The sequence below is a fragment of the Oryx dammah genome, unplaced genomic scaffold (genome assembly GCF_014754425.2).
Source record: "Oryx dammah isolate SB20612 unplaced genomic scaffold, SCBI_Odam_1.1 HiC_scaffold_15, whole genome shotgun sequence".
Lineage (NCBI taxonomy): Eukaryota > Metazoa > Chordata > Mammalia > Artiodactyla > Bovidae > Oryx > Oryx dammah.
This window is the reverse complement of record NW_024070199.1, coordinates 27,073,587-27,094,706: the sequence shown is the minus strand read 5'-3', so window position 1 is coordinate 27,094,706 and position 21,120 is coordinate 27,073,587. Positions and strand designations below refer to the sequence as shown.

The 21,120-nt window shown below is 56.5% G+C and overlaps 1 protein-coding gene across 1 annotated transcript; it reads right to left on the bottom strand.

The window, feature by feature from the left end:
- Window positions 1-1,327: 1,327 nt before the first annotated feature.
- Window positions 1,328-19,416, bottom strand: ROBO3 (roundabout guidance receptor 3). Its single transcript, XM_040255795.1, has 28 exons — window positions 19,257-19,416; window positions 15,988-16,314; window positions 15,539-15,696; window positions 14,739-14,859; window positions 14,502-14,640; window positions 14,068-14,195; window positions 13,566-13,690; window positions 11,773-11,944; window positions 11,264-11,469; window positions 10,614-10,695; window positions 10,157-10,322; window positions 9,791-9,957; window positions 8,796-8,917; window positions 8,391-8,616; window positions 8,051-8,172; window positions 7,651-7,822; window positions 7,358-7,543; window positions 5,554-5,577; window positions 5,420-5,462; window positions 5,086-5,225; window positions 4,355-4,549; window positions 4,052-4,190; window positions 3,667-3,879; window positions 3,128-3,276; window positions 2,889-2,999; window positions 2,547-2,708; window positions 1,876-2,060; window positions 1,328-1,553 (listed from the first exon to the last, which is right to left on the bottom strand). The coding sequence occupies exons 1-28, from the start codon at window positions 19,414-19,416 to the stop codon at window positions 1,542-1,544; spliced, it is 4,152 nt and encodes a 1,383-aa protein (XP_040111729.1). The 3' UTR covers window positions 1,328-1,541.
- Between the last annotated feature and the right edge of the window lie 1,704 nt (window positions 19,417-21,120).

Genomic DNA, 21,120 nt, shown 5'->3' with positions numbered 1-21,120 from the left:
CCCTTCAAAGAACAGGGCAGAGAAACGGGGGAGGAGCAGCATCTGCAGAGCCTGAGCCACAGAAAACCACCGGAGGGCAGGCAGGGCTTTACCCTCCTCACTTGGAGGGAAAGGTCGGGGGCAGAATCCACACGCTTCGAGCATACTGCTCAGCGCGACCGGGGTCGTGATCTCAGGCTGAGGACTCAGTGCCCCGCCGGATCCACATCCGTTCCACTGTCTGCTTTTCCTTTTTAGGAATTTGTTCTAGCTTCCTGGTCAAACCCCTTTTGAAAACATGCCAACTTCATGTGCCAGAGCAAATGAGAAAAAGAGATTTGTATGCACTTTGCTCAAACGGGCAGGAGAGGTCAAAGCTTGGGGTTAGGGCTCAGCGGTCATTCCCTGAGAGCCCCAGGCAGTCACTGAGCAATCCCCAGGTCTATGGAGTGAATGGTGCAGGCCGTGGGATCAGAAGTGACGGCGACTATGGCATTCGAGGCCAAAATTTTCTTTTGATTTTTTTTTTTAAATTTATTTGGTTGCGCCAGGTCTTAATTGTGACATGTAGGATCTACTTCCCCTACCTGGGGTCGAACCCCGGCCCCCTGCATTGGGAGAGCAGAGTGTTTTTTTAAAAAAAATTTTCTCTGCCAGCCTAACCAATTACTTATGAGCCTAATCTGGCTAATCGGGCTTCCCTGGTGGCACTAGTGGTAAAGAACCCCCCTGCCAGTGCAGGAGACATAAGAGACGTGGATTTGATCGCTGGGTCGGGAAGATCCCCTAGAGGAGGGCATGGCAACCCACTCCGGTATTCTTGCCTGGAGAAGCCCACCGACAGAGGAGCCTGGTGGCCTAGAGTCCACAGGGTTGCAAAGAGTCAGACACAACTGAAGCAACTTAGCACACTAATCTGGCTAAGAGGTGGCCGTCTGTACCTCTTTGTGAAAGGGTGGGGATGGGTGTCTGAAAAAGCCTGTTTTTCCTTCTTGGCCAGGACTCCCCCCTTGAACTCCTCCTTTCTTGAATTTTGAAAGATTGCTGTTGTTGTAAAGGGTGTATTTCCGGATTGTGGAGGAGAATACCTAGGGAGGGGCTCTGGGATGGTGGGACAAGTTTCTCAAGACTGGTTATGTGGAAAGTCCCTCTGGTGGTAACTGGGGAGACAGTGGTTCAGCTCCTTCTGGAGGTAGGACAGGTGGCATCTTAGCCCTGCCCTCACCTAGTGCTTTCGGCTGAAGGATTTCAAAGGATACACACCCGCTCGCAGCCCGATTCCTCCCTACGTCCAGAAACAAAACCAGACAAACAGGGCTCAGGGCTCTGATCTGTTCTTTTTATTGTGTTTTTTTATGAAAGGGTCTCAGATGGCAAGGAAAGATCTGGCTCTCTGGCTTCTAAGCCAATTCCTCAGGGAGCCCCAGGCATCATCATGAGAAGGAGACCCCTCCTCGCTCCTCTCTGCTCAGCCCTCATTCACCAGAGGGAGAGGCTCATGTTCAGACTCCTGGCCCAGGGACAAGCCCTTCCCCATGGAACTTCTGGCTTATTGTCAAAGGTCATCTTGGTTCCTAGAGAGAGACAGGCTGGCTTGCAAGGCCCTGGCCCCGGGGCCAACGGGCCGCTTTGGGGATGAGCCTCTTCGCTGGTCAGCTCCTCTCCCGATCCTGCTCCCCTATGGAGCCCAGGGCCCTCTGTTAGGTCATCTGTGTCTGTCCTCTGTCACCTTGCTCCAGGCTCCTCCCTTCCTCCTTATTCACAGGGTCCTTTCCTTTTGACACTCCCTCACCCCACCCCAAGCCCTCGATACCTTCCTATTTGTAATTATTGCCTGGCCCTGGCCCAGCCTCCCTAGCCCTCCACTCTTATTTTTTAGCCAGCCCCAGCCCCCACCTCTCCACACTTCTGTCTGGGCCTTTGGCTCTGACTCCGGCTCCGGCTCCGGCTCCGTCCAGGACCCCGGGATCCCCGAGAGCTGCCGGAGCCTCTGGAGGAGTTGCTGCCGGCTGTGGAACAGGTGCTCGTGCCCTGGCCCCGGGACAGGAAGCTCGGTCGGCTGTAGGGGAGCCAGGCTTCTTCTGCCGCAGGAGACAGAAGGGCAGCTAGACTCAGGCAGGGGGCCGAACAGGGCTGCTTCCCCCCGCCTCATGCCGCCCTGACCGCCACCTCAGCTCTGGAAGAAGAGTGGAGGGCATACCATCCTGGGGACTGAGAAGCAGCAGCAACTGGCCCAGCCCATAGCCCTGACATAACACATGCTCAGAAGCCTGCAGGGAGCGCCCCCACTCCTGCTGCCACGAAGAGAGGGCCTTGGGAAAGGAGGGATAGAGCGCCCAGCCCCCACACTGCACCTGGGCTCCAGTCCTGGGGAAGGATATGATTTGGGAACTGGAGGAAATTCTGCCCAGAGAAAGCTAGCGAGACAAGTGTCTTTGGCGTTGATGCATGAACCCAGTTGGAGGTCAAGGGTGAGCTGGCTTGAAAATGAGCGCACCCTTGGCACCCTGCGTACACTAGGCTGCCCTCCCAAAGCCCACCCTCTCTGTAGCCATGGCCCTCCTTACCATCTGGGTGGGGGCGCCGCTGGGCCCCCAGGGGCGCGGCCTGCACCAGTCTCCTCTCCCCACTGTGCTCCCGTTCCAAGGAGGACATGCTGCCTGCTGCTCTCAGCCCCAAGGCCCAGCTTGCCTCTTCCTCCGGTGGTGGCAGGGGTGGCGGGGGCAGGTCTGGGGAGAGACCTGCTGTCAGCAGGGTCCCCTGCTTCTCCTGACCCCAGTCTTTCTCCCACTCCCACTCCCTGGCACTGAGAGGCTGTGAAGGAACAGCCTGAGGTTTGGGTTCACTGGCTCCCTCCTCCAGCCTGTCCCCACTCCTGTCCCCACCTCCTAGGCTCATGGCCCCCTCACCTCCAGGACTGTGCTCCCGCCTGTAGGGAAAAGCCTTGGGTTTCTTCCGGATTCGGGCACGGGGCCCATGCAATGGAGGAGTCAGCTCTCCAGGCACCTGCCGGGCTCTCCCTGCAGCATTGGGAGATGGGACAGGTGGATAAGAGAGGGGGTCAGGAAAGGGGCTCGAGGGGGAAGGGGAAACAAGCTTTTGGGAAGATGCGGAGGTGTGGGGCAAGCTGAGGGGTCTACAGACTCACCGGGGGCACTGCTGGCTGTAGCAGGGACGGGGCTAGGGTTGTGATGGGGGCCAGAAGGGCCAGCACCCAGGCCGGCGGGCCTCCCTTCGTGGCTACTCAGGGTGGGCTGGGAGACACTAAGAGGGGAGCTTGGCCCGAGGGGTACCCTCCTGCAATGAGACGAGACTGCATTTGTTCGCTCAGCAAACACTAAGTGCCTAGTCTGTAGCAGGCACTGGGCTAATCAGTCGGCCTAATATTCAGACGAGTAAGACACAGTGTGTCCCCCACAAAGCTCCCACCCTCGTGCAGTGTGAGGAAAGCCATCTCCAAAATGCCCCCAGGAGGCTTGCAGGGTCTCTCTGATGGAGAAAGTCTGGAGAGAGTGAGACTTCGTTTGTCTCCACGTTTCTCCTCAAGTCATACTTCTACCCCGATACGGTCATGAGACCTCCAGACCCCAGATTCATCCATCCATCCATGTGTTCATCCATCCATCCACACACTGAACAGAGATGTACAGAGGGCTATAACATGCAAGGTACTATATACCTCCCTACCTGGGCATCTGGTGGAGATGGGGAAGGTCAGTGGGGGGCTGGGGAGGGTCAGGAGGTGAAGGGGTGAGAGTGGCTGTGGACTGCTGCCCATAGGAAGGTGTGGGAGAGGGGGTTTGTCCTCGGGACGGAGGGACCAAGCACCCCCCACCGGAGCTGGGCTCTGCCGCATGGCTCCTCTCAGGCATCGGTGGGCACCACTCTCCTGGGTCTGAGCTGGGGGCAAAGAGGCAGGAGGGTAAGGATGACTGAATAGCTTCATACCCTCCCTTTGACCTTCCGTTGCCCCTTCCCTTCTTCTCCCAGCATCTTCTCCCTCCTTGCCCCGGCAGGAGGCCCTGAGCTGGTCCTTTGTGTACAGGCATCTGCAGGCAGTGAGCATCCTTACCTGCCCTCCAGCTCCTCCTCAGGCCCCTCTAGGCAGCTCAGTTCACAGGAAGGGGGCGGGGGAGGCAGGGCTTCTGGCCAGTTGAGAGAGGGCATCTGTACAGGCTTTCCCAGAAGCTTCACTTTGCCTCCTCTGGCTCCTGAGAACAGGATGGGGGCGCACAAGACTCAGGCAGGAAAGAGGCAGAAGTGAGACACATTAGAAGGAAGTGCTATACTAGGTCCCAGAGGGGAAGCCTGGAGGATGCTCTTGGGGAGGTGCTGCTCAAGGCTCAAAACGGGGTGTTGGAAACTGGAGTCATACCACTGTCCCCCTGGCTCCATTCTGGGGGAGCATACGGGCTCCAGGTGCCTGGATCTCCTGAGGGATGTGGGGGGAACCCCCCGTGGAAGGTCTGCAGCTCCTCTCCAGCCGGGTCAATGGTGCTGTAGACAGGACCTTCAGCAGAGGCGGCTGTGCCCCGGGCCGTCTGAGCCAGGTAAAGGGAGATCCCTGCTTCTGAAGGGGAGAGAGTGGGAGCCCCAGGGGAGCAGATGGGGCAGAGACAGAAAAATAGAGGATGACAGAAGAATGGAGGGCCAGAGGAGATCCCACTTCTTCCCCCAAGCCAAGCCGGGGTAAAGTTTGTGTGTATATTAGTTGCTCAGTTGTGTCCATATCTTTGGGACCCCATGGACTATAGCCCATAGGCTCCTCTGTCCATTGAATTCTCCAGGCAAGAACACTGGAGTGGGTATCTATTCCCTTCTCCAGGGGATCTTCCTGACCCAGGGATTGAACCTGGGTCTCCTGCATTGCAGGCAGATTCTTTACCATCTGAGCCACCAGGGAAGCTGGTGATCTTCTTCCCCAACCCCAAGCCGGGGTAAAGGTTAGGCACAAGAGAGTCTCCCCGAGCCTCCCAAGGATGGAGCAGCCTCAGCAAGAGGGGACACCCTGGCCCCCTTCAGTTTACCCCAGCAGTGGAGAGGAGAGAGGGTGTGGGGCCTCCTGCTGCTGCCCTCCCCTCCCGGGCGCGAAGCAGACCTCCTTACCATTGTAGTATCTATCATCTGGGTCAGGATTGCTCGGGCAGCAGCTCCCCCTGGGGTCCTGGGCTGAGGGGCTCCGAGATGAGTGAGGCCACGAGTCTGGCAGCCACGGGTAGGGAGCAGGGCCAAGGCCCATTGGTGGCCTGAGGGACAGCAGGTGAACACTGGGGACAGAGAGCCTGCAGAGGCCAGCAAAGTAAGGGAGGCAGGGGTAACGGGAGCTGAGGACTGAAATGGGGAGTATACGGGTGCGAGGAGGGAGAAGCTCGGCACCAGGAGGCAGGCAGGTGTGGGGACAGAGGGACTGGTCTCTTGGGAGCTGAGCTAAGAGAATTACCTGGAACTAGCCACCGACAGGCCCTCTGAATGTGGGAACGACACTGGGGAAGGTGAGGGGGAGACTGTGAGAAGCGCCCCTACCTGGGATCTGAACCCTGCTCCCCACCCCGGAGGCAGAGACACGTGTCTTACCTGCAGGTGTGTAGGCAAAGGAGGCTTCCGAAAAGGAACCCGTGGGAGAAAGAAGAGGGGAAAAGGGAAGAAAAGTCAGAAATATCCATATTCCTGTCCACTCCCTGGCTCTGGTCCTAATTACGCCACTCAGGTGGTACCTTGGACCAAGTTCATCGGAATTCCTAAGGCTTTGACTCAGGCATCAGTATTTTTCTAAAGCTCCCCAAGTGATTCCTGCGTGTAGCCAAGACAGAACCTTTTATCTAAGAGAACTCAGATCTTTCCAGACAGGCACCATCCCAGGGAAGAGAACTCAAGTCTCCTCCTTTCAGCGGGCCCCTCTCCCTTCCATCCAGACCCCACTTGATAATTTATCACCTTGGATTGTGGCCACACTCCCTCTGCCAGCCCCCAGGCTCCAGGAAGTGAGTTTCCCTCCCTCCACCAGACTTGCCCCTTCTCTACTGCAAGTATTAGTCACTCAGTCGTGTCTGACTCTTTATGACCTCATGGACTGTAGCCTGCCAGGCTCCTCTGTCCATGGAATTCTCCAGGCAAAGATACTGGTGTGGAGGGTCATGTCATCTTCCAAGGCATCTTGTCGACCCTGGGGTCAAACTCGCGTCTCGTACATTTCCTGCATTGGCAGGCAGGTTCTTTACCACTGGTGTCACCTGGGAAGCCCACTTCTCTACTGGGGCTAACTGCAAAGCTTGTTCCTCCACGTACACCAGGAGTCTAAAGGACAAAATCTCACCCCTCTCTGCAGACTCCGCCCCCTCTGGACTTCGCCCTTCCCCTCGCCGCCCCCGCCCCGCCCCCTTCTCCCGACAGCTGGCGATTCCACCGTGGGCACTCTGCCTCTGTCCAAGGGGCTGAGCTCCAGTGCGAAGACCCTTCCCGTGACCTCCACCCCCCACCCCGCCCCCACCAGCAGCTGAGTCCTTCCTGAAGCACAAGCTGGAATCAAGATTGCTGGGGAAAAAAATCTATAACCTGAGATATTCAGGTGACACCACCGTTATGGTAGAAAGTGAAGAGGAGCTAAAGAGCCTCTTGATGAAAGTGAAAGAGGAGAGTGAAGAAGTTGGCTTAAAGCTCAACATTCAGAAAACGAAGATCATGGCATCCGGTCCCATCACTTCATGGCGAATAGATGGGGAAACAGTGACAGATTTCATTTTCTTGGGCTCCAAAATCACTGCAGATGGTGACTGTAGCCATGAAATAAAAAGACGCTTGCTCCTTGGAAGAAAAGCTATTACCAACCTAGAGACTTGACTTTACCAACAAAGGTCCGTCTAGTCAAAACTATGGTTTTTCCGGTAGTCATGTATGGATGTGAGAGTTGGACTACAAAGAAAGCAGAGCACCAAAGAATTGATGTTTTTGAACTGTGGCGTTGGAGAAGACTCTTGAGAGCCTCTTGAAATGCAAGGATATCAAACCAGTCAGTTCGTTGGAAGGACTGATGCTGAAGCTGAAACTCCAATACTTTGGCCACCTGATGAGAAGAACTGACTCATTTGAAAAGACCCTGATGCGGGGAAAGATTGAAGGCAGGAAGAGAAGGGGAGGTTAGAGGATGAGATGGTTGGATGGCATCACCGACTCCATGGACATGAATTTGAGCAGGCTCAGGGGAGTTGGTGATGGACAGGGAAGCCTGGTGTGCTGCAGTCCATGGGGTCGCAAAGAGTCAGACACGACTGAACGAGTGAACTCTTCCCATTCTCCGGGCCTCCCTTCCTGGGGGAGCGAGATCTCAAGGCTCCGCCCCCCCCCCCCCCCGTCGAGTCTCCCAGCCGCCCAGGGCTCTCACCCGTGTAGTGACTGAGCTCCTTGCGCTGCCTCCGGCGCCGGTAGAGGGCGGCGCAGAGCCCGAGGAGCAGCGCCCCGCTGGCGGCGCCGCTGCCCGCGAGGAAGGCCGGCTCCCGCAGCACCCTCGCCAGCCGCTCCGCCAGCCCCGGGCCCGCCTCGAGCCCAGGCTCCAGCTCCGGCGGGGACGCTGCGGGGGTCAGAGAGTTGAGGGGAGTAGAGGCACCCCTACCCCAGGACATCCCCCGCCCCACTCCCGAAACCCCAGCTCCTCCCCCGCACCCGCTCCGGACTCACGCAGCTGCACCGACACCGGGGCGCTGGCCACGCCCACGCCCGCGCTGGTGGCCGCCGCGACCTGGGTCCGGTAGAGGAGACCGGGCAGCAGGCCCCGCAGCACCGCCGAGCGCGCCCAGCCCGCCGCGGACCGGTTGAGATGAAAGCGGCTCTCGTTGCCCAGGCACCAGATCTGGGGAGGCCGAGACCCGGGCTTAGAGAGTCAGAAATGGATCTCTGAATGGTGGGAATGACGCCTCGGCCAGGCGTAATTCGCTCGGAGAGCACTCTGAAGCCTCTTTCCTCTACCCGGACCTTGTCTCCAGTCCCAAAGCCAGTCCTAGGTTCCCTCCTCCCTGATCCTAACTCTCTCCCCTCCACTGCCCAGCCTGCCCACCCAGGCCCTTCTCAACCCCTGCACCTGGTATTCCTCGATGACCCCATTTTGCTGCGAGGGGAGCGGAGGTTCCCAGGACACAGTGATACTACTGTTGCCTTCACCCCCCAAGGCCACGGCCACTCCCTGGGGGGGACCACTGGGGGCTGGGCCAAGGTGGAGCATGGTGAGAAGGACACAGACAGTCATTGCAAGCTGCCCCTCCAGCCCCAACCTTGCTCATCCTCCCAGTGCTAACCTCTTAGGGAACTGCAAGGCGTGTCTCCTCCCCCCACCCCCCACTCCTTGCCCTCCCCAGGCAAACCTTCCTCCTCCCCTCTCTTCCCTCCTGTCCACCCATCAGCGCTGTGCCCCACTCCCTTACCCTCCTCAGGAATGCTCCTGGTCACCAAGGGGCTTTCAGCCCCCAGCTCCTCCTGGCCTTGAGCTTGCACCTTGACCTGGACTTGGGTCCCTGGGGGGAGTCCCCTTAGCACTGTACTTTGCTGGCTTGGGTACGGTAGGTCCAGCACCGACCAGCTTCCCCCATCAGGTCCTGCAACCCTCCAAGACACCCGGAAACCTTGCACCAGCTGGACTGGGCCGTCTACCTGTGGGAGACAGGACAGAGGATGCCAGAGGAGGGGCTGGAGCCAACAAGTCCTCCTGTCCCAGCGCCTCCTTCACCCAGCAGTCTTCCCCAGCCAGCACCTTGCACGCTCCCATACGCATTCCCCAACGTCCCCCATCGTCATGCCTGCCCTTACGCTCATCCCTGGGCCACACTCACGGTCCAGGACACCTGCAGAGTCCGAGGCCCGAGGACTACAGGCTCCTCCAGATGCACAGCCACTTCGGCCAGTCCCTGCTGGCCTCTCCATGGGTCCTCCACTGGCCTGGATGGGCTGCTGTCTGCTGACCAAACAGTCCACTCAGCAAGGGCCTCTGGGACGGGGAGTCACGACTGAGGGCATGTGTATGTCCCACCCCTGCCCTGCCCCACAGACCGCTACTTAGTACTTTGGAGCCCATCCCAGAGTCAGGAGATGGCTGGTCAGGGGAAGAGCTTCCGGAGGTGGGCCAGGGTAGTCTGCTTTCTGCATATATTTGTTGTTGTTCAGTTGCTAACTCGTGTCCAACTCTGCGACCCCATGGACTGCAGTAGGCCAGGCTTCCTTGTCCTTCACTATCTCCCAGAGTTAGTGCTCAGATTCATGTCCATTGTGTTGGTGATGCTATCTAACCATCTCATCCTCTGCCACCCTCTTCTCCTTTTGCCTTCAATTTTTCCCAGCATCAGGGTCTTTTCCAATGAGTTGGCTCTTTGCAGATTTATATGTTTTTTTTTTTTTTTCTTTGCCTGAATGCATGGCATGCAGAATCCTGGTCCCCTGAACAGGGTTGAACCTGTGCCCCCTGCAGTGGAAGGAAGCATGAAGTCCTAACCACTGGACCGCCTGGGGATTCCCTTGCACCTTTAAAGGCCTTGTTCCTCATCTCTCACATGAAGACGTCCCTCCAAGTTTCCTTCTAGTCCTGTTATCTATAAGTAAAGGCTCAGAAGGGAGGAGCTACCAAGATGACTGAATCAATCTCTCTCTCTCTCTGTTTCTCTCTCTTGCCTCTTCTCTTGTTCCCTCAGTGAAAGGGAAGTATGACTCCCTCTTCCAGGCCTGGCCACCAGGACAGAAACTGGAAGCAGATAGGTGCCATAACTTGCAGGCAGGGGGTGCTCTGCAGGGTTGCATGCCATACCTGTGATCCGGAGATCCAGGCCTTACTCACCCTGGGTGCGGACGGGCTCAGAGACAGGGCTGGGCTCACTGAGGCCCCAGGCTCCCACGGCTCGCACCAGGAATAGGTATATCGTACTGGGCTGCAGACCGCTGACCGTGTGTGTTTCCAGCTGCACGCCATCCGCCACTGTCCGCCATGTGTTACCAGCGGCTTGGCTACAAGAATGAGGTAACAGGGCTGTGCCAGCCCAAGCTGTCTGTTCCCTCTCATCCATTCTCTGTCACCCCCCCTCTAACTGCTCCTCAGCTGGGGAGAGAGAACTGGTAAACCTCTTCCCACCACAGCCAAGACTTTGCGGACACAGGGTTGCCTCCTGGTAGCTTTCCAGGTTTGCAATGGAAACTTCCTCTGTACCTGAAGGCCTCTATCACATACGAGGTGACTGTGGCCCCAGCTTGTGGGTTGGGCTTCCAGGTCAGAGTAATGCTGTTCTTGGTGATCTCAGTGACCACAGGCTGCGAGGGAGGTCCTGGAGGGGTACTGGGCTCTGCAGGGGGGTCTGGTGTTGCTTCCCAGTCTTCTGCAGTGAGGAGATAATCTTTGAGTAGAACGATGGAGAGAAGATGGCCCCAGTGTAATCTCCTCCTTCCCAGAGGAGCTGTGAGAATGGTGACACTGGAACTGGGGACAGAGTGAACTGACCCTGCTCACTGTTCCCACGGGTACCACTTCTGTCCTCCCCCCCACAGCCACAGCCATGGCCTTTGGAAGATTAAACCAGTTCTGGGGTTTGAAGGGGAGGTATTGACCACCTTTGAGGCCAACTGGGAGAAGAGTGCTGGCAAAAAATGAGAACAAAGGAAAAACTCACCGCGCCTCCTAAGCCAGCCACTCCAGGCAGCCTCCCCTGTGGAGCTCTTGGCCACACAGCTGTAGAATCCCATGTGCCCCTCCTGCAGGAGAGGGTGGAAAAACTGGCACACTGGGCATGAGCAGGGCAGGGCGAAGGGTGGAGGTGGGCATGTAGGAGGATGGGGAGGATGCTGTCCACTCTGCAACAGTGGTCCCCAGTCCTTTTGGCACCAGGATCAGTGCCAAAATGGAAGACAATTTTTCCATGAATAGGGGGCTAGTTTGAGGATGAGTCTCATAAGGAGCACGCCACCTAGATCCCTCCCATGTGCAGGTCACAGTAGGGCTCACCCTCCTGTGAGAATCTAATGCCAGCCACCGCTGATCTGATAGGAGGCAGAGCGCAGGCGGTTATGTGAGCAATAAGGATTGGCTGTAAATACAGGTGAAGCTTTGCTTGCTCACCTGCTGCTCACCTCCTGCTGTGGGGCTTGGTTCCTAAGAGGCCCGGACCAGTACCCGTCCATGGCCTGGGGATCAGGGACCCCTGCTCTAGGTGGTCTGAGAGCAGAGGGACAGAGATGGAGTTCAAGTTGCAGCAGGCACTAGAGGGGGGCACACGGACCCCGCAGCCATTCTCAGTTGCTTGGCTCCAGGAGTAAGCCTAACCTGCACGCTGGCGATGTACAGGGTACCATTGGCCATTACACTGAGTTGGACGTCATCCCTTTGCAGCCACTGCCCGTCCTTCTTCCACTGGACACTAGGCTGGGGATTCCCGCTCACTCTGCATGGCAGCCACACGGAGGAGCCCAGTGCCAGCGTCTGGTTGGCTGGTCCCTGGAGGATGATGGGAGGCAGTCCTTCCAGGGAAGCTAAGAGAGGAAGAACTTGGGCATCTCAGGGGAGTGTCCTGGGTTCAGGCAACCAGCTCCTTGTCCTCATCTCTACCCCTTCACTTCCCCTCCCCTGGATATTGGAGGGGCTTCTATAACCATGTGTTCTCTCTGCCTGGGATCAGCCATCAATATTAGTGGCTTCTGTACCTGGTTCCCAAACTTCACAGACATGTGCCAGGAACATGCCTCTCCCCATGCAGACATATTACATAGAATTCAAGAAACACAGACCTCTTTCAGCTATTACCTCCTTCCAATCCTATCTCCATGGGCACGTACCTTCTTTTACCTCCAGCAGAGCCTTGGCCAGGACACTACCGGCTACACTGACAGCCTGGCACACGTAGTATCCTGCGTCCCTGCTCTGCACTTCAGTGATGTTGAGCTGGCCTCTGGGAGAGACTGAGAAGCGCCCCGTGGGCTGAAGCGACTGACTGGGGAATAGCAGAGCCTGGGGACAGAGCAAGCAACAGAGCCTGGTGGCAGCTGCCAGGGGGAACTCTGCATTCTCAGCAACCCCAGGATCCAGAGAATTCCTAAGGTTCTAGTTCATGACACTGTCCCTAGCCAGTTTTGTGACCTGAGGCAAACTAGTTAAGCCTATTCACAACAGTAACAGAGTTTTATTAGATGATTTGGGGGTACACATCTCAGCTCTACTAGTTGGGAAAATCTGAGCAACCTTCCTAAGACCCAGTTTCCCCAAGTTTGACTCTTAGAGGGTAGTTATAAGGATTAAATCCAGTAATTGCATGAAACTCTTTCAATAGATTGAGTGAGAAATATTAAGTATGTTCTGCTTCTTTCTGGTTCTAACATTTTACATTACATACACAGAAGGTAGGGAAGCAGGTTTGGGTTTCAGGGAAAATGATACCATGCTGAGCCCCTCTCTGATATCTATTCCCACCCTCTACTACCATCAGCATTTAAAAAATATTTATGTATCTGGCTGCACTGGGTCTTAGTTGCACTGGGTATTTGTTGCGGCATGTGGGATCTTTACTTGGGACATGCAAACTCAGTAGAGGCATACGAGATCTAGTTACTTGACCGGACATCAAACCCAGACCCCCCGGCATTAGGATTGCGGAGTCTTAGCCACTGGACCACCAAGGTAGTCCCTATTATCAGCATTTTTATTCATTTAAGAAAATAATTAAAATGTAGCAGTTCGCAGTGCTAGAAAAGATATTGAAAAATTGGGGCTGTGGATATGCAGTGAGGTGGTGGTGGCCTGGTTTCCTAGTGGGGTGGGTTTAATCAGGCTTAAATTTTGTTTTATGGGCTTCCCTGGTAGCTCGGCTGGTAATCAGCCTGAAATGCGGGAGACCCCAGTTGAAATTTGTTTTATGCTGAGTTCCGTACCAAAGCTGCTCAGAACTCTGAATTGTCTGTGAAGGTTAAAGAGGGGGGTGACTGTGAGCTCCCCCTAGTGGAAGTCTTTTGTAAGTAGATGAGCCTGTCACTTTCTACCCTGAGCAGCTTTGGTATGGAACTCACTTTCCAGAGCAGGATGCTAAAGTCCAGGCCCAGGCGCGGGGAGGAGGAAGGATCTAATTGGATCTGCTACATCCCCAGCACGTGCGTGTGTGCTAAGTCATTCAGTCGTGTCCGACTCTGCGACCCCATGGACTGTAGCCCGCCAGGCTCCTCTGTTCATGGGGATTCTCCAGGCAAGAATACTGGAGTGGGTAGCTACTCCCTTCTCCAGGGGAATCTTCCCGACCCAGGTATCAAACCCTGGTCTCTTATATCTCCTGCATTGGCTGGCGGGTTCTTTACCACAAGTGCCACCTAGAAAGCCCACATCCTCTGGATAGCCTTGTCCAAAACAGAAAGATTCTCCAAGGAATTCCCATATAGGACTATTCCCTGCCACCTAACTATATTCTCCTTTGTTCCAGGCCTTTTATATTCATTATCTTATTTAATCCTCCCAAATAACCTGCATGGGTTTCTGGGAGGAAGGGTAAGACTGAAGCCCAGAGAGAAGTTTGCAGAATGTGAAAGGAGGGAGGCTGAGACCCAGAGGAGGAGCTATGGACAAGCCCTGGGAGCTGGCCACCTACTTGACTTCCCTCCTTCTGCCAGAAGATGGCAGGCGGGGGGTTGCCTTTGGTCTCGCACTGGAAAGCCACGCTGTCTCCAGGAGCTGCCATCTGGTCCTGGGGTTGGGTCACCAGCTGGGGTGGGACTGGGAAGGGGAGGGATATAAACGAACAGGGAGTCAGGGACACTAAGGGAGGAACAGGAGAGAGAAGTCTGAGCTTGGCTTAGGGAGGAGCAGATATCTGTCTCCTGCTCAAGCCTGTTTAGCTTTCTCCTCCTTCCTCTCCTCCTAGAAGCCTCAAGGTGTGTGTGCTTAGTCCCTCAGTCATGGCCAAATCTTTGTGACCCCATGGACTGTAGGCCACCAGGCTCTTCAGTCCATGGGGATTCTCCAGGCAAGAATACTGGAGTCTCAGGGGACCCACTCATATCTCCTGCTCTTTCTCCGCCTTCTCCACCTCCACCCATCCTCCACCTGTCCTCATCCCATGCCCACCAAGGCTGGCCCAGGGGGCCCCTCACCGTGAACAATGAGGGAGCCGGATGCCTCGGCGCGGCCCACGCTGTTCTCCGCCACACAGGTGTACGTCCCCTCATCTTCAGCACTCACACGCCTGATCTGAAGTCTGTGGTTGCTCTGGATCTCGTACCTGCTCCCCTCCCAACCCCCAGGCTGGGTTGGCCACAACTACAGACCCCTTCTCGCATCCCCCAGGATGGACACCAGAACTAGGGTACATAAGGACAACGTAGACCTCTGTAGGGACAGAAGCTGGCACTCATGGACCCATGAATGGAGGTGGGGACTGGTTGGGGCAGGGCCACAGGCTCTGGGGACAGACTGCATGGTCCAATGAGAAGCATCTACCTTCTTTTTCTTTTTCCAGTTTTCTAGGGCTGGGTATGTTCTTGAGCTGATTGGATCTCCTTACAGGCAGTAGGAGGGGGCTTCTCACCTGCCTGTGGGCAGTTCCCCATCCTCCTTGCGCCAGCGTAGACGAGGAGGGGGATCCCCCTGCACCTCACATGGAAAGTCCACAGGGGCACCAGCCAGGACCACCTGATTGACAGGTCTACGCAGGAAGGAAGGACGCTCTGTGAAGGGGTGGGGGGAGTGAAGAGTCAGTGGGTCTGCACAGCTACTCACTCCCTGGGCTGCCCACTCCCGTAACTCCCAAACTGCACAAGCCTACCCAGGACCACAAGTTTGGCTGCCCCACTCTCCCGTTCTCCAGCCATGTTGGAGGCCACGCACACATACATCCCTGCATCGCTCTTGAAAGTATGTGACATCATCAGCTTCCCTCCACGGATCTGCAGAGTAATCATGGAGACTCTGGTCCTTTATAGCCATGACAGCATGCTTGTTTATTTGATGCTCGAAGCAAGCCAGTGAAGACGACCAGTGGAGCTGGCTCCTTAGAGTAGTAGTAGGCGCTCAGTCGTGTCCAGCTCTTTGCAACCCCATGGAGCCTGCCAGGCTCCTCTGTCCATAGGATTCTCCAGGCAAGAATACTGGAGTGGGAGGATCTCCACGGGATCCTCCTGACTTAGGGATCAAACCCAGGTCTCCTGCACTGCAGGCAGATTCTTTATCATCTGAGCCACCAGGGAAGCCCTCTAAGGAATCCCTAAGGGATTTGCCCAAGGTAGGGCTCAGGTGTAATCTTTGCTCCTGTAGCCCAGACCACCTCCCACCAGTCCATGGGGCATCATACCCCCACCTTCTTACACCAATTCCATCTTACCCATGCTGATTTATCCCCCATTCAGTAGCTGACTCTCAGCCTCTGGTCAGCTAATGCCCCAATTTAAAATCTCTTATTGCTTCCAGGACATCTCCCCCCAACCCCACCCTTCCAAGACCTTTAGATTCAGACCTTCCTCCTTTGACGCTTGTCCCAGACCTCTAGCCTAGGGGCCTGACCTTCAGGATGTTCCTGGTCAGGACCTGGCTCCCAGTGAGATCCTCAGCCCTGGTCTCACCCCTCACCGTGATCCTCCCCTCCTCCTCCTTGAGTCTAACACCATCCTTCTTCCAGAGCACAGAAGGCTCTGGGTGGCCGCGGGGGGGCACGCATTCCATTACGGCTGGCTCGCCCACTGCCACCACCGCGTTCCCAGGAGACTGCCGGAAATCATCGCGGAGGACTGGAGAGGGAGAAAGAGAGAAAGCCAGAATGAATGACCAGAGGAATAAATAGGGTGTGGGGTGACATAACTGAGTGAGGACCCAGGAGAGGGTTTGGGGGAAAAGCTGGATCACCACCGCAGGCCAGAACTCTTCTCCGGCTGCGATAAGACGAGGCCCGCTTCTTCCTCTGGCCAAGGAGAAGGTTTAAGGGAGGTGCTGATGGGGTGAGATTGGGACTGGCTTCGGATGGGATAACCCGCTGCCCTCCCACCTCCCCGAGGCTCTGGCAGCGACCAGCAGACTCCTACCTGCCACTTCTAAAGAGGCGTTTCTACTAGCCGCTGCCCCCAGGTAGTTGCGCGCCACGCAAGTGTAGACACCCTCGTCTGGCCGCGCGCGGCGCCCGTGCACGATGCGCGGGAAGAAGAGAGCGCCGCTGGGCAGCAGCAGGCGGTGGGCGCGCGGGTCCTCGCGCGCCGTGGCCACGCGCGCCCCATTCTTGTACCACTCGATGTTGGGCCGGGGCCGGCCCTCCGCGCGGCAGGGCAGCGTAGCCGGCTCGCCTCGGGAGACCAGCAGGTCTGGCGGCTGCTCCACGATGCGCGGCATCGCGTCCTCCGGCCCGATCCTTGACCCTGAGGTGGGGTGGATGGCGCAGAGCATTCAGACCCGGAGATCAGAGAAGAGCGCGAGGCTCCAGAGAGGAAAAGAAGCCGACCCGCCCATCCTCTTTCTGGGTAAGGTCGAGTTTCTCCTAGGCATCTGCCCCGCATGTTCTTAGGCTGGAATAGAGGTGCCTGAGAACAGACGATCAGCAGAGGCGCAAGCGCCTAGGGAGCCTGAAGACTCCTGCCAAGTTCAAGTGCAGAGCGACTGGACCACGGCTTGGCAAGTAGACCGCGACTCTAGCCGACTGGTTTCCAGTCCCCCAGCCGCGCTGGTTCGCGGCTCATCCCTGATCTGTGAAAAGCTGACACTTGGTTGTCCACTGAAATGGAGAGACTGTGGCCCAGCCTGGGGAGCCCCTTAGGAAAGGGAAGAAGCGAATGATGGGCTGAGGCCTGGGACTGGAAGTGGCCCTTAACCTGGATTCTGTAACTGGGCAGAGTGCCCTTCTCACTGACACCCCTGATAACCAGGTTTCCTGGTCTTTTTAAGTCACAAGAATTGAACACAACTGATGATGGAAGAGTGAGTAACGCTTCTTTTCTAAGAAGGCATAGTTTTCAACAGATTATTCTACAGGTTGATGTAGCCAAGAGAGGCTAAGAATCATTGAGAGAGGAACTCGTCTAACTTTTCTTGGTCACTCAGATCCGTTCACCCGCATGTCTGCTCCTGCCCCTCACTTGGTCTGCAGACTTCAGCTCACTTTTCATCTTCAGTTTGGGACCCAGGATCCAGGAGCCGGTTGAGCTCAGACACTCCACCCCCAGCTTCTCCAAAAATGGATTTGTACCCCGTAGTGGCCAGTAGGCGTCGCTGCCGCCTTGTCTAACCTGATGTCCTTAAATAACCAAGGACCACTCAACACTTCGGGTTCTCTGCCTTCCTGCCCATCCCCACCCTGGCCCTGTTCCAACACCCACAGGGACCTCAGTGGCTTCCAGCCACTGAGTGGTACTGAGTTTCATTTTCAGCCTCGGCTCTCAGAAGTTCTTGAGACAAAGCTGCACGGTTTGCCCCAGCCTGGTGCTATCCTGGGGAGAGTGTATAACCAGTTTGGGACAAGATCAGTTTCCCTCCCACTTAGGGAAGGAAGAAATTTTTCTCGATTTCCTCCATCCTAGATGGAAATCTCTGTTTCTCGTCTCTTCTCCTCTGTCCCATTCCAGTCCCCATTCAGGCAGACCAGACCCTCGCTGGGCAACCCTTTAGTGAGTGGTTAATGCTCAAGACATGTTATGGAACTGACCAGGGTTGGAATCTCAGATGCCAACACTTCCTAGCTGAAAGAACTAGGGCAAATTATGAACTTCTCTGGGTCGAAGTTTCTTTACCTGTATGTGGGAGTTGTGATGGGTTGTCATAAGACCATGGTATATGTAAAGAACTTGGGAGAAGGCACCATGAATATGGCTAATCTACCTTTAGTTAAGGGCTCTTTCTCCTGGGCCACCTTACCTTATCTTGATCTCTACAGTCTCCACCTGAATCAGACTTTTCCAGGCTCCAATATTCCCTTTCCGCCCTTCACATAACCTCAGGTGTAATGGGAATTGGTTATTGTCAAACTTTACACTGCTTTTGTTACCATTGGGATATTATTCATCCTGAGTTTGTTTCTTCAGTCGCAAAATGTGACCATCAACGCACCTCCTTACATTTTCGAGTTTAAAGGAGGCAATGTGTTGGCGACAACACTCTGTAAGAGCGCTGGGGGAGCAGAGAGGTTTCCAAAGTGTCTGTGGGGAGGGTTCTGTGCTTAATCCCCCTAGGAACCTAGGAGGGTCAAGAGACTGGGGAATCCCAGATCATTCCCCAATTTCTTCCTCCCTGCTCCCTCCACACATACCATGCCCTTCTCATCAGCTCTTTCCCCTTAATTCCTGTAGACACAGCTGTGGGCGCCCTTTCCCTGGAATTTCTTCCCTGTCATTCCCGGTCTCAGGAGATGCTTCGCTGCAGCTAATGAATAGCTAATGGCCATGCTAATGGGGCTCTGGGGCTCCTCCCCCAGCACCTGGAGCACCCCGCTCACCAACCCACTCATTGGCCGGGACTTCTGGCCACCTTGCAGTCCCCAGCACGGTGCTGATAGATTCGGGTGGGTAGAGGCAGAGGGATGGAGGCTGCGACCTCCAAAGAGGGATCAACCGCAAAGGTGTTCAGGGAAGCGCGAGTTTCCTATGTGGCCGGCAGGGGCGCCATCGGGCTCTCCCCAAGCCCCCGGCGGTCCCTTCTCGCTGCCGCCCCGCCGCGCTCCGGGATAGCGCGCTGTCTCAGTCATTTATTAATCACCGTAATTAGAGGTAATGACCTCCCCGCCGGCGCTGCCCGCCTGCCGCAGCTCTGCCGGGGTGGGCCTGCGGTGAGTTCTACCTCTGAGGGGCAAACCTGTAAGTTTCCCTGAAACGGTCGCCGCCGCGGTCGTCTTCTGTAGCAAACACATTAAACATTTTGGCGTCATCACCTTCGTCCTAAGTGAGTTCTTGGAAAACTTAGACTCCCGAAGGGAAACCTGCGCCCTGGGTGGGTCACCGAGTGGCCCGGCTTGGCCCAGGCCCTCGGGTGACTGCGCCCCCTCCTCTACCCTCGGCGCAGTGGGTCCGGGCCTCTCATACTCCGGTTCTTCTCACCTGGGGTGGCCGTGGGCGTCGGTTGGGGAGGTGAGAAGTGGTGGACTCAGTAGCCATCTCCTCCCAAACCCTCGAACTCCCGACGATGTCCTCACTAAGATGCGTTAAGTCCCAAACTACCCATCGGTTCCCACCACCCAGGAGGCGCTGGGAAGCGCTGGAGGGCGCCGCTTGATCCCGGACCTCAAGGCAGGAGCGCTTTGGACCTCCCCGTCCGCGCCTCCCTCCCACCTTACCCCCATCCCTGGATCTGAAGTCCCCGCGGGGCAGGGTCTTACCGTTGAGAGAAGGATCTCCGGAGGGCAGCAGGCTTTGGTTGAGCGCCGCCACCGAGGAGTTGAAGCCGAAGAGCAGGTCGCTGGAGTTGGAGATGTCCCCGCCCAAGGAGTCCGCGAACAAGTTCATCTGTAGCAGCGTTTTGAGCAGGTAGCGCAGCATGGCGCGTCCAGATGGGGCCCGGGGCTGGGGGCTCGGGGCCCAGCCCCTGGGTCTAAGACCCGCGGCCCGGGAGCCGTAAGCCCCTCCACAGCCTCTACGCGCTGCCCCAGCCACGGTGCCGCTCTCCTGCCGGCGCGCCTGGGTACCGTGCGTGCCTCCGCGCGCCCTTCCTCCTTCCTTCTCTCTCCACCCCCCAGAGCCGGGGTCCCCTGGGAGCCGAGCGGCAGAAAGCAGGTGCCACGCCGATCACCGCGTAATTAAGGGATTAATCCGCCTCTCTCCGCCCTCCCACCACCACCCCGACGGCCACTAGCAGGGCCAGAAACCAGAGTCGCCTAGCGCGCGAGTTGGAGTCCCCGCCCCGCGGCCTGCGCCCGGCTCCAGGCGTCCCGCGTCGGTTCTGGGCACCGCGGGAGAGTTTCTCTCCTTTCTCAAAGCACCCGAGATGAGGGATGAGACTCTGTCGGAGTCTGCCCCTGTGCCTGACTTCAAAGGAGGAGACCCTTCTCTGTTCCCAGCCGTTAGGAAACTGAGGCAAAGCCCCGGATCGCTCCGCTAGCTCTCCAAGTCCTGACTGCCACTTCCTCCCACGTCCCTGGGTTTTGCGGTGGGAGTACGGACGGCTGGATGGTTTGGGGCGGGAGTTGGGGCTGGGTGGAGAGTAATTCCGCGGTGCGTCCACCTCTTTGCCCAGCAGTCGCTGCTTTGTAGCGGAGAGACCCGGAGATAAGACGCTGCGTTTTGACCCCAGCATCCTTACCCCAGACCTCTTAATCTCGTGGTTCTTGCAGGATACTCCACAGGGATAAAACCTGAGGCGAAAGCCCAGGGAAACCCAGGAGCCGCTCACATCTATTTGCTCTGCTCTGACTTATTTTATGCTCTGACTTATTGTTTTACTTTTTGGAGGAGAGTGAAGGGGAACTAAGGTGTCCGGGGCTAAGACAAAGAACAATATTGTGTTTGTAAAGGCAAGTGCAAAAGAAGAGATGGGGTTGATGGACAACTCGCAGGAATCTGTTCAAACTTAATAACGATCCTCCTTGGTAGGAAGGAGGTCACAACAATCCCCACACACCCCCCCACACCCACCGGCTCCCAGCATGCTTCCGACTTTCCTGGAGTTCTTAATACCTGAAGACCTCCAAGTCATAGCTACCTACCTACACACACACACACACACACACAGTTTCCTAGGCTGTAGGTGGTCTTGGGATATCAGAGGAAGAGAGATCAGAGGCATCCTATTAGTTAATATCTGATATAAGGCCCTGCTGATGGTGGAGTTCCGGTTCAGTCAGAGGGCTCTATGATGAGATCAGCTTTGGGGTGGCTGCTTCCAAAGTGGGAGAAGGCAGGGGAACAGGTCAAGATTCTGGGGGAGGAGTGGGGTACCACACAGACGTAGACTCCAGACTAAAGTAAGTCAAGAGCTGAGTATTTCAGGCAGGCAGCTCTCAAGTGAACCAGAGACTTAGTTAAGGGGTGAGGGCTTGTCCCAAAACACCGCCCTCAATCCTCAGGGCAAATGAACGAATGTTTGGGGGTCTTCTTATCGCAGCCCCTTCTCTCCCTCCCCACCCCAGCTCTGCCCGTGGCGCCACTAGCAAGGCCAAAAGCGCGAGGTGCGGAGGTGGGGGATGGGGGAGAGAAGGAGGAAGCAGAGGGAGGCTGCGCCCTGGGAACTGTTCTTTCAGCACCCTG

What these genes read in the sequence shown, in the direction of transcription:
- ROBO3 (XM_040255795.1), bottom strand. Translation starts at nt 19,416, where the DNA reads ATGCTGCGCTACCTGCTCAAAACGCTGCTACAGATGAACTTGTTCGCG. An exon ending in AGCCAAACTTGTGGTCCTGG is followed by an intron (nt 14,641 to 14,738) that starts GTAGGCTTGTGC and finishes ACCCCTTCACAG; the next exon opens with AGCGTCCTTCCTTCCTGCGT. An exon ending in TGAGCCCGTCCGCACCCAGG is followed by an intron (nt 8,918 to 9,790) that starts GTGAGTAAGGCC and finishes TTTGGTCAGCAG; the next exon opens with ACAGCAGCCCATCCAGGCCA.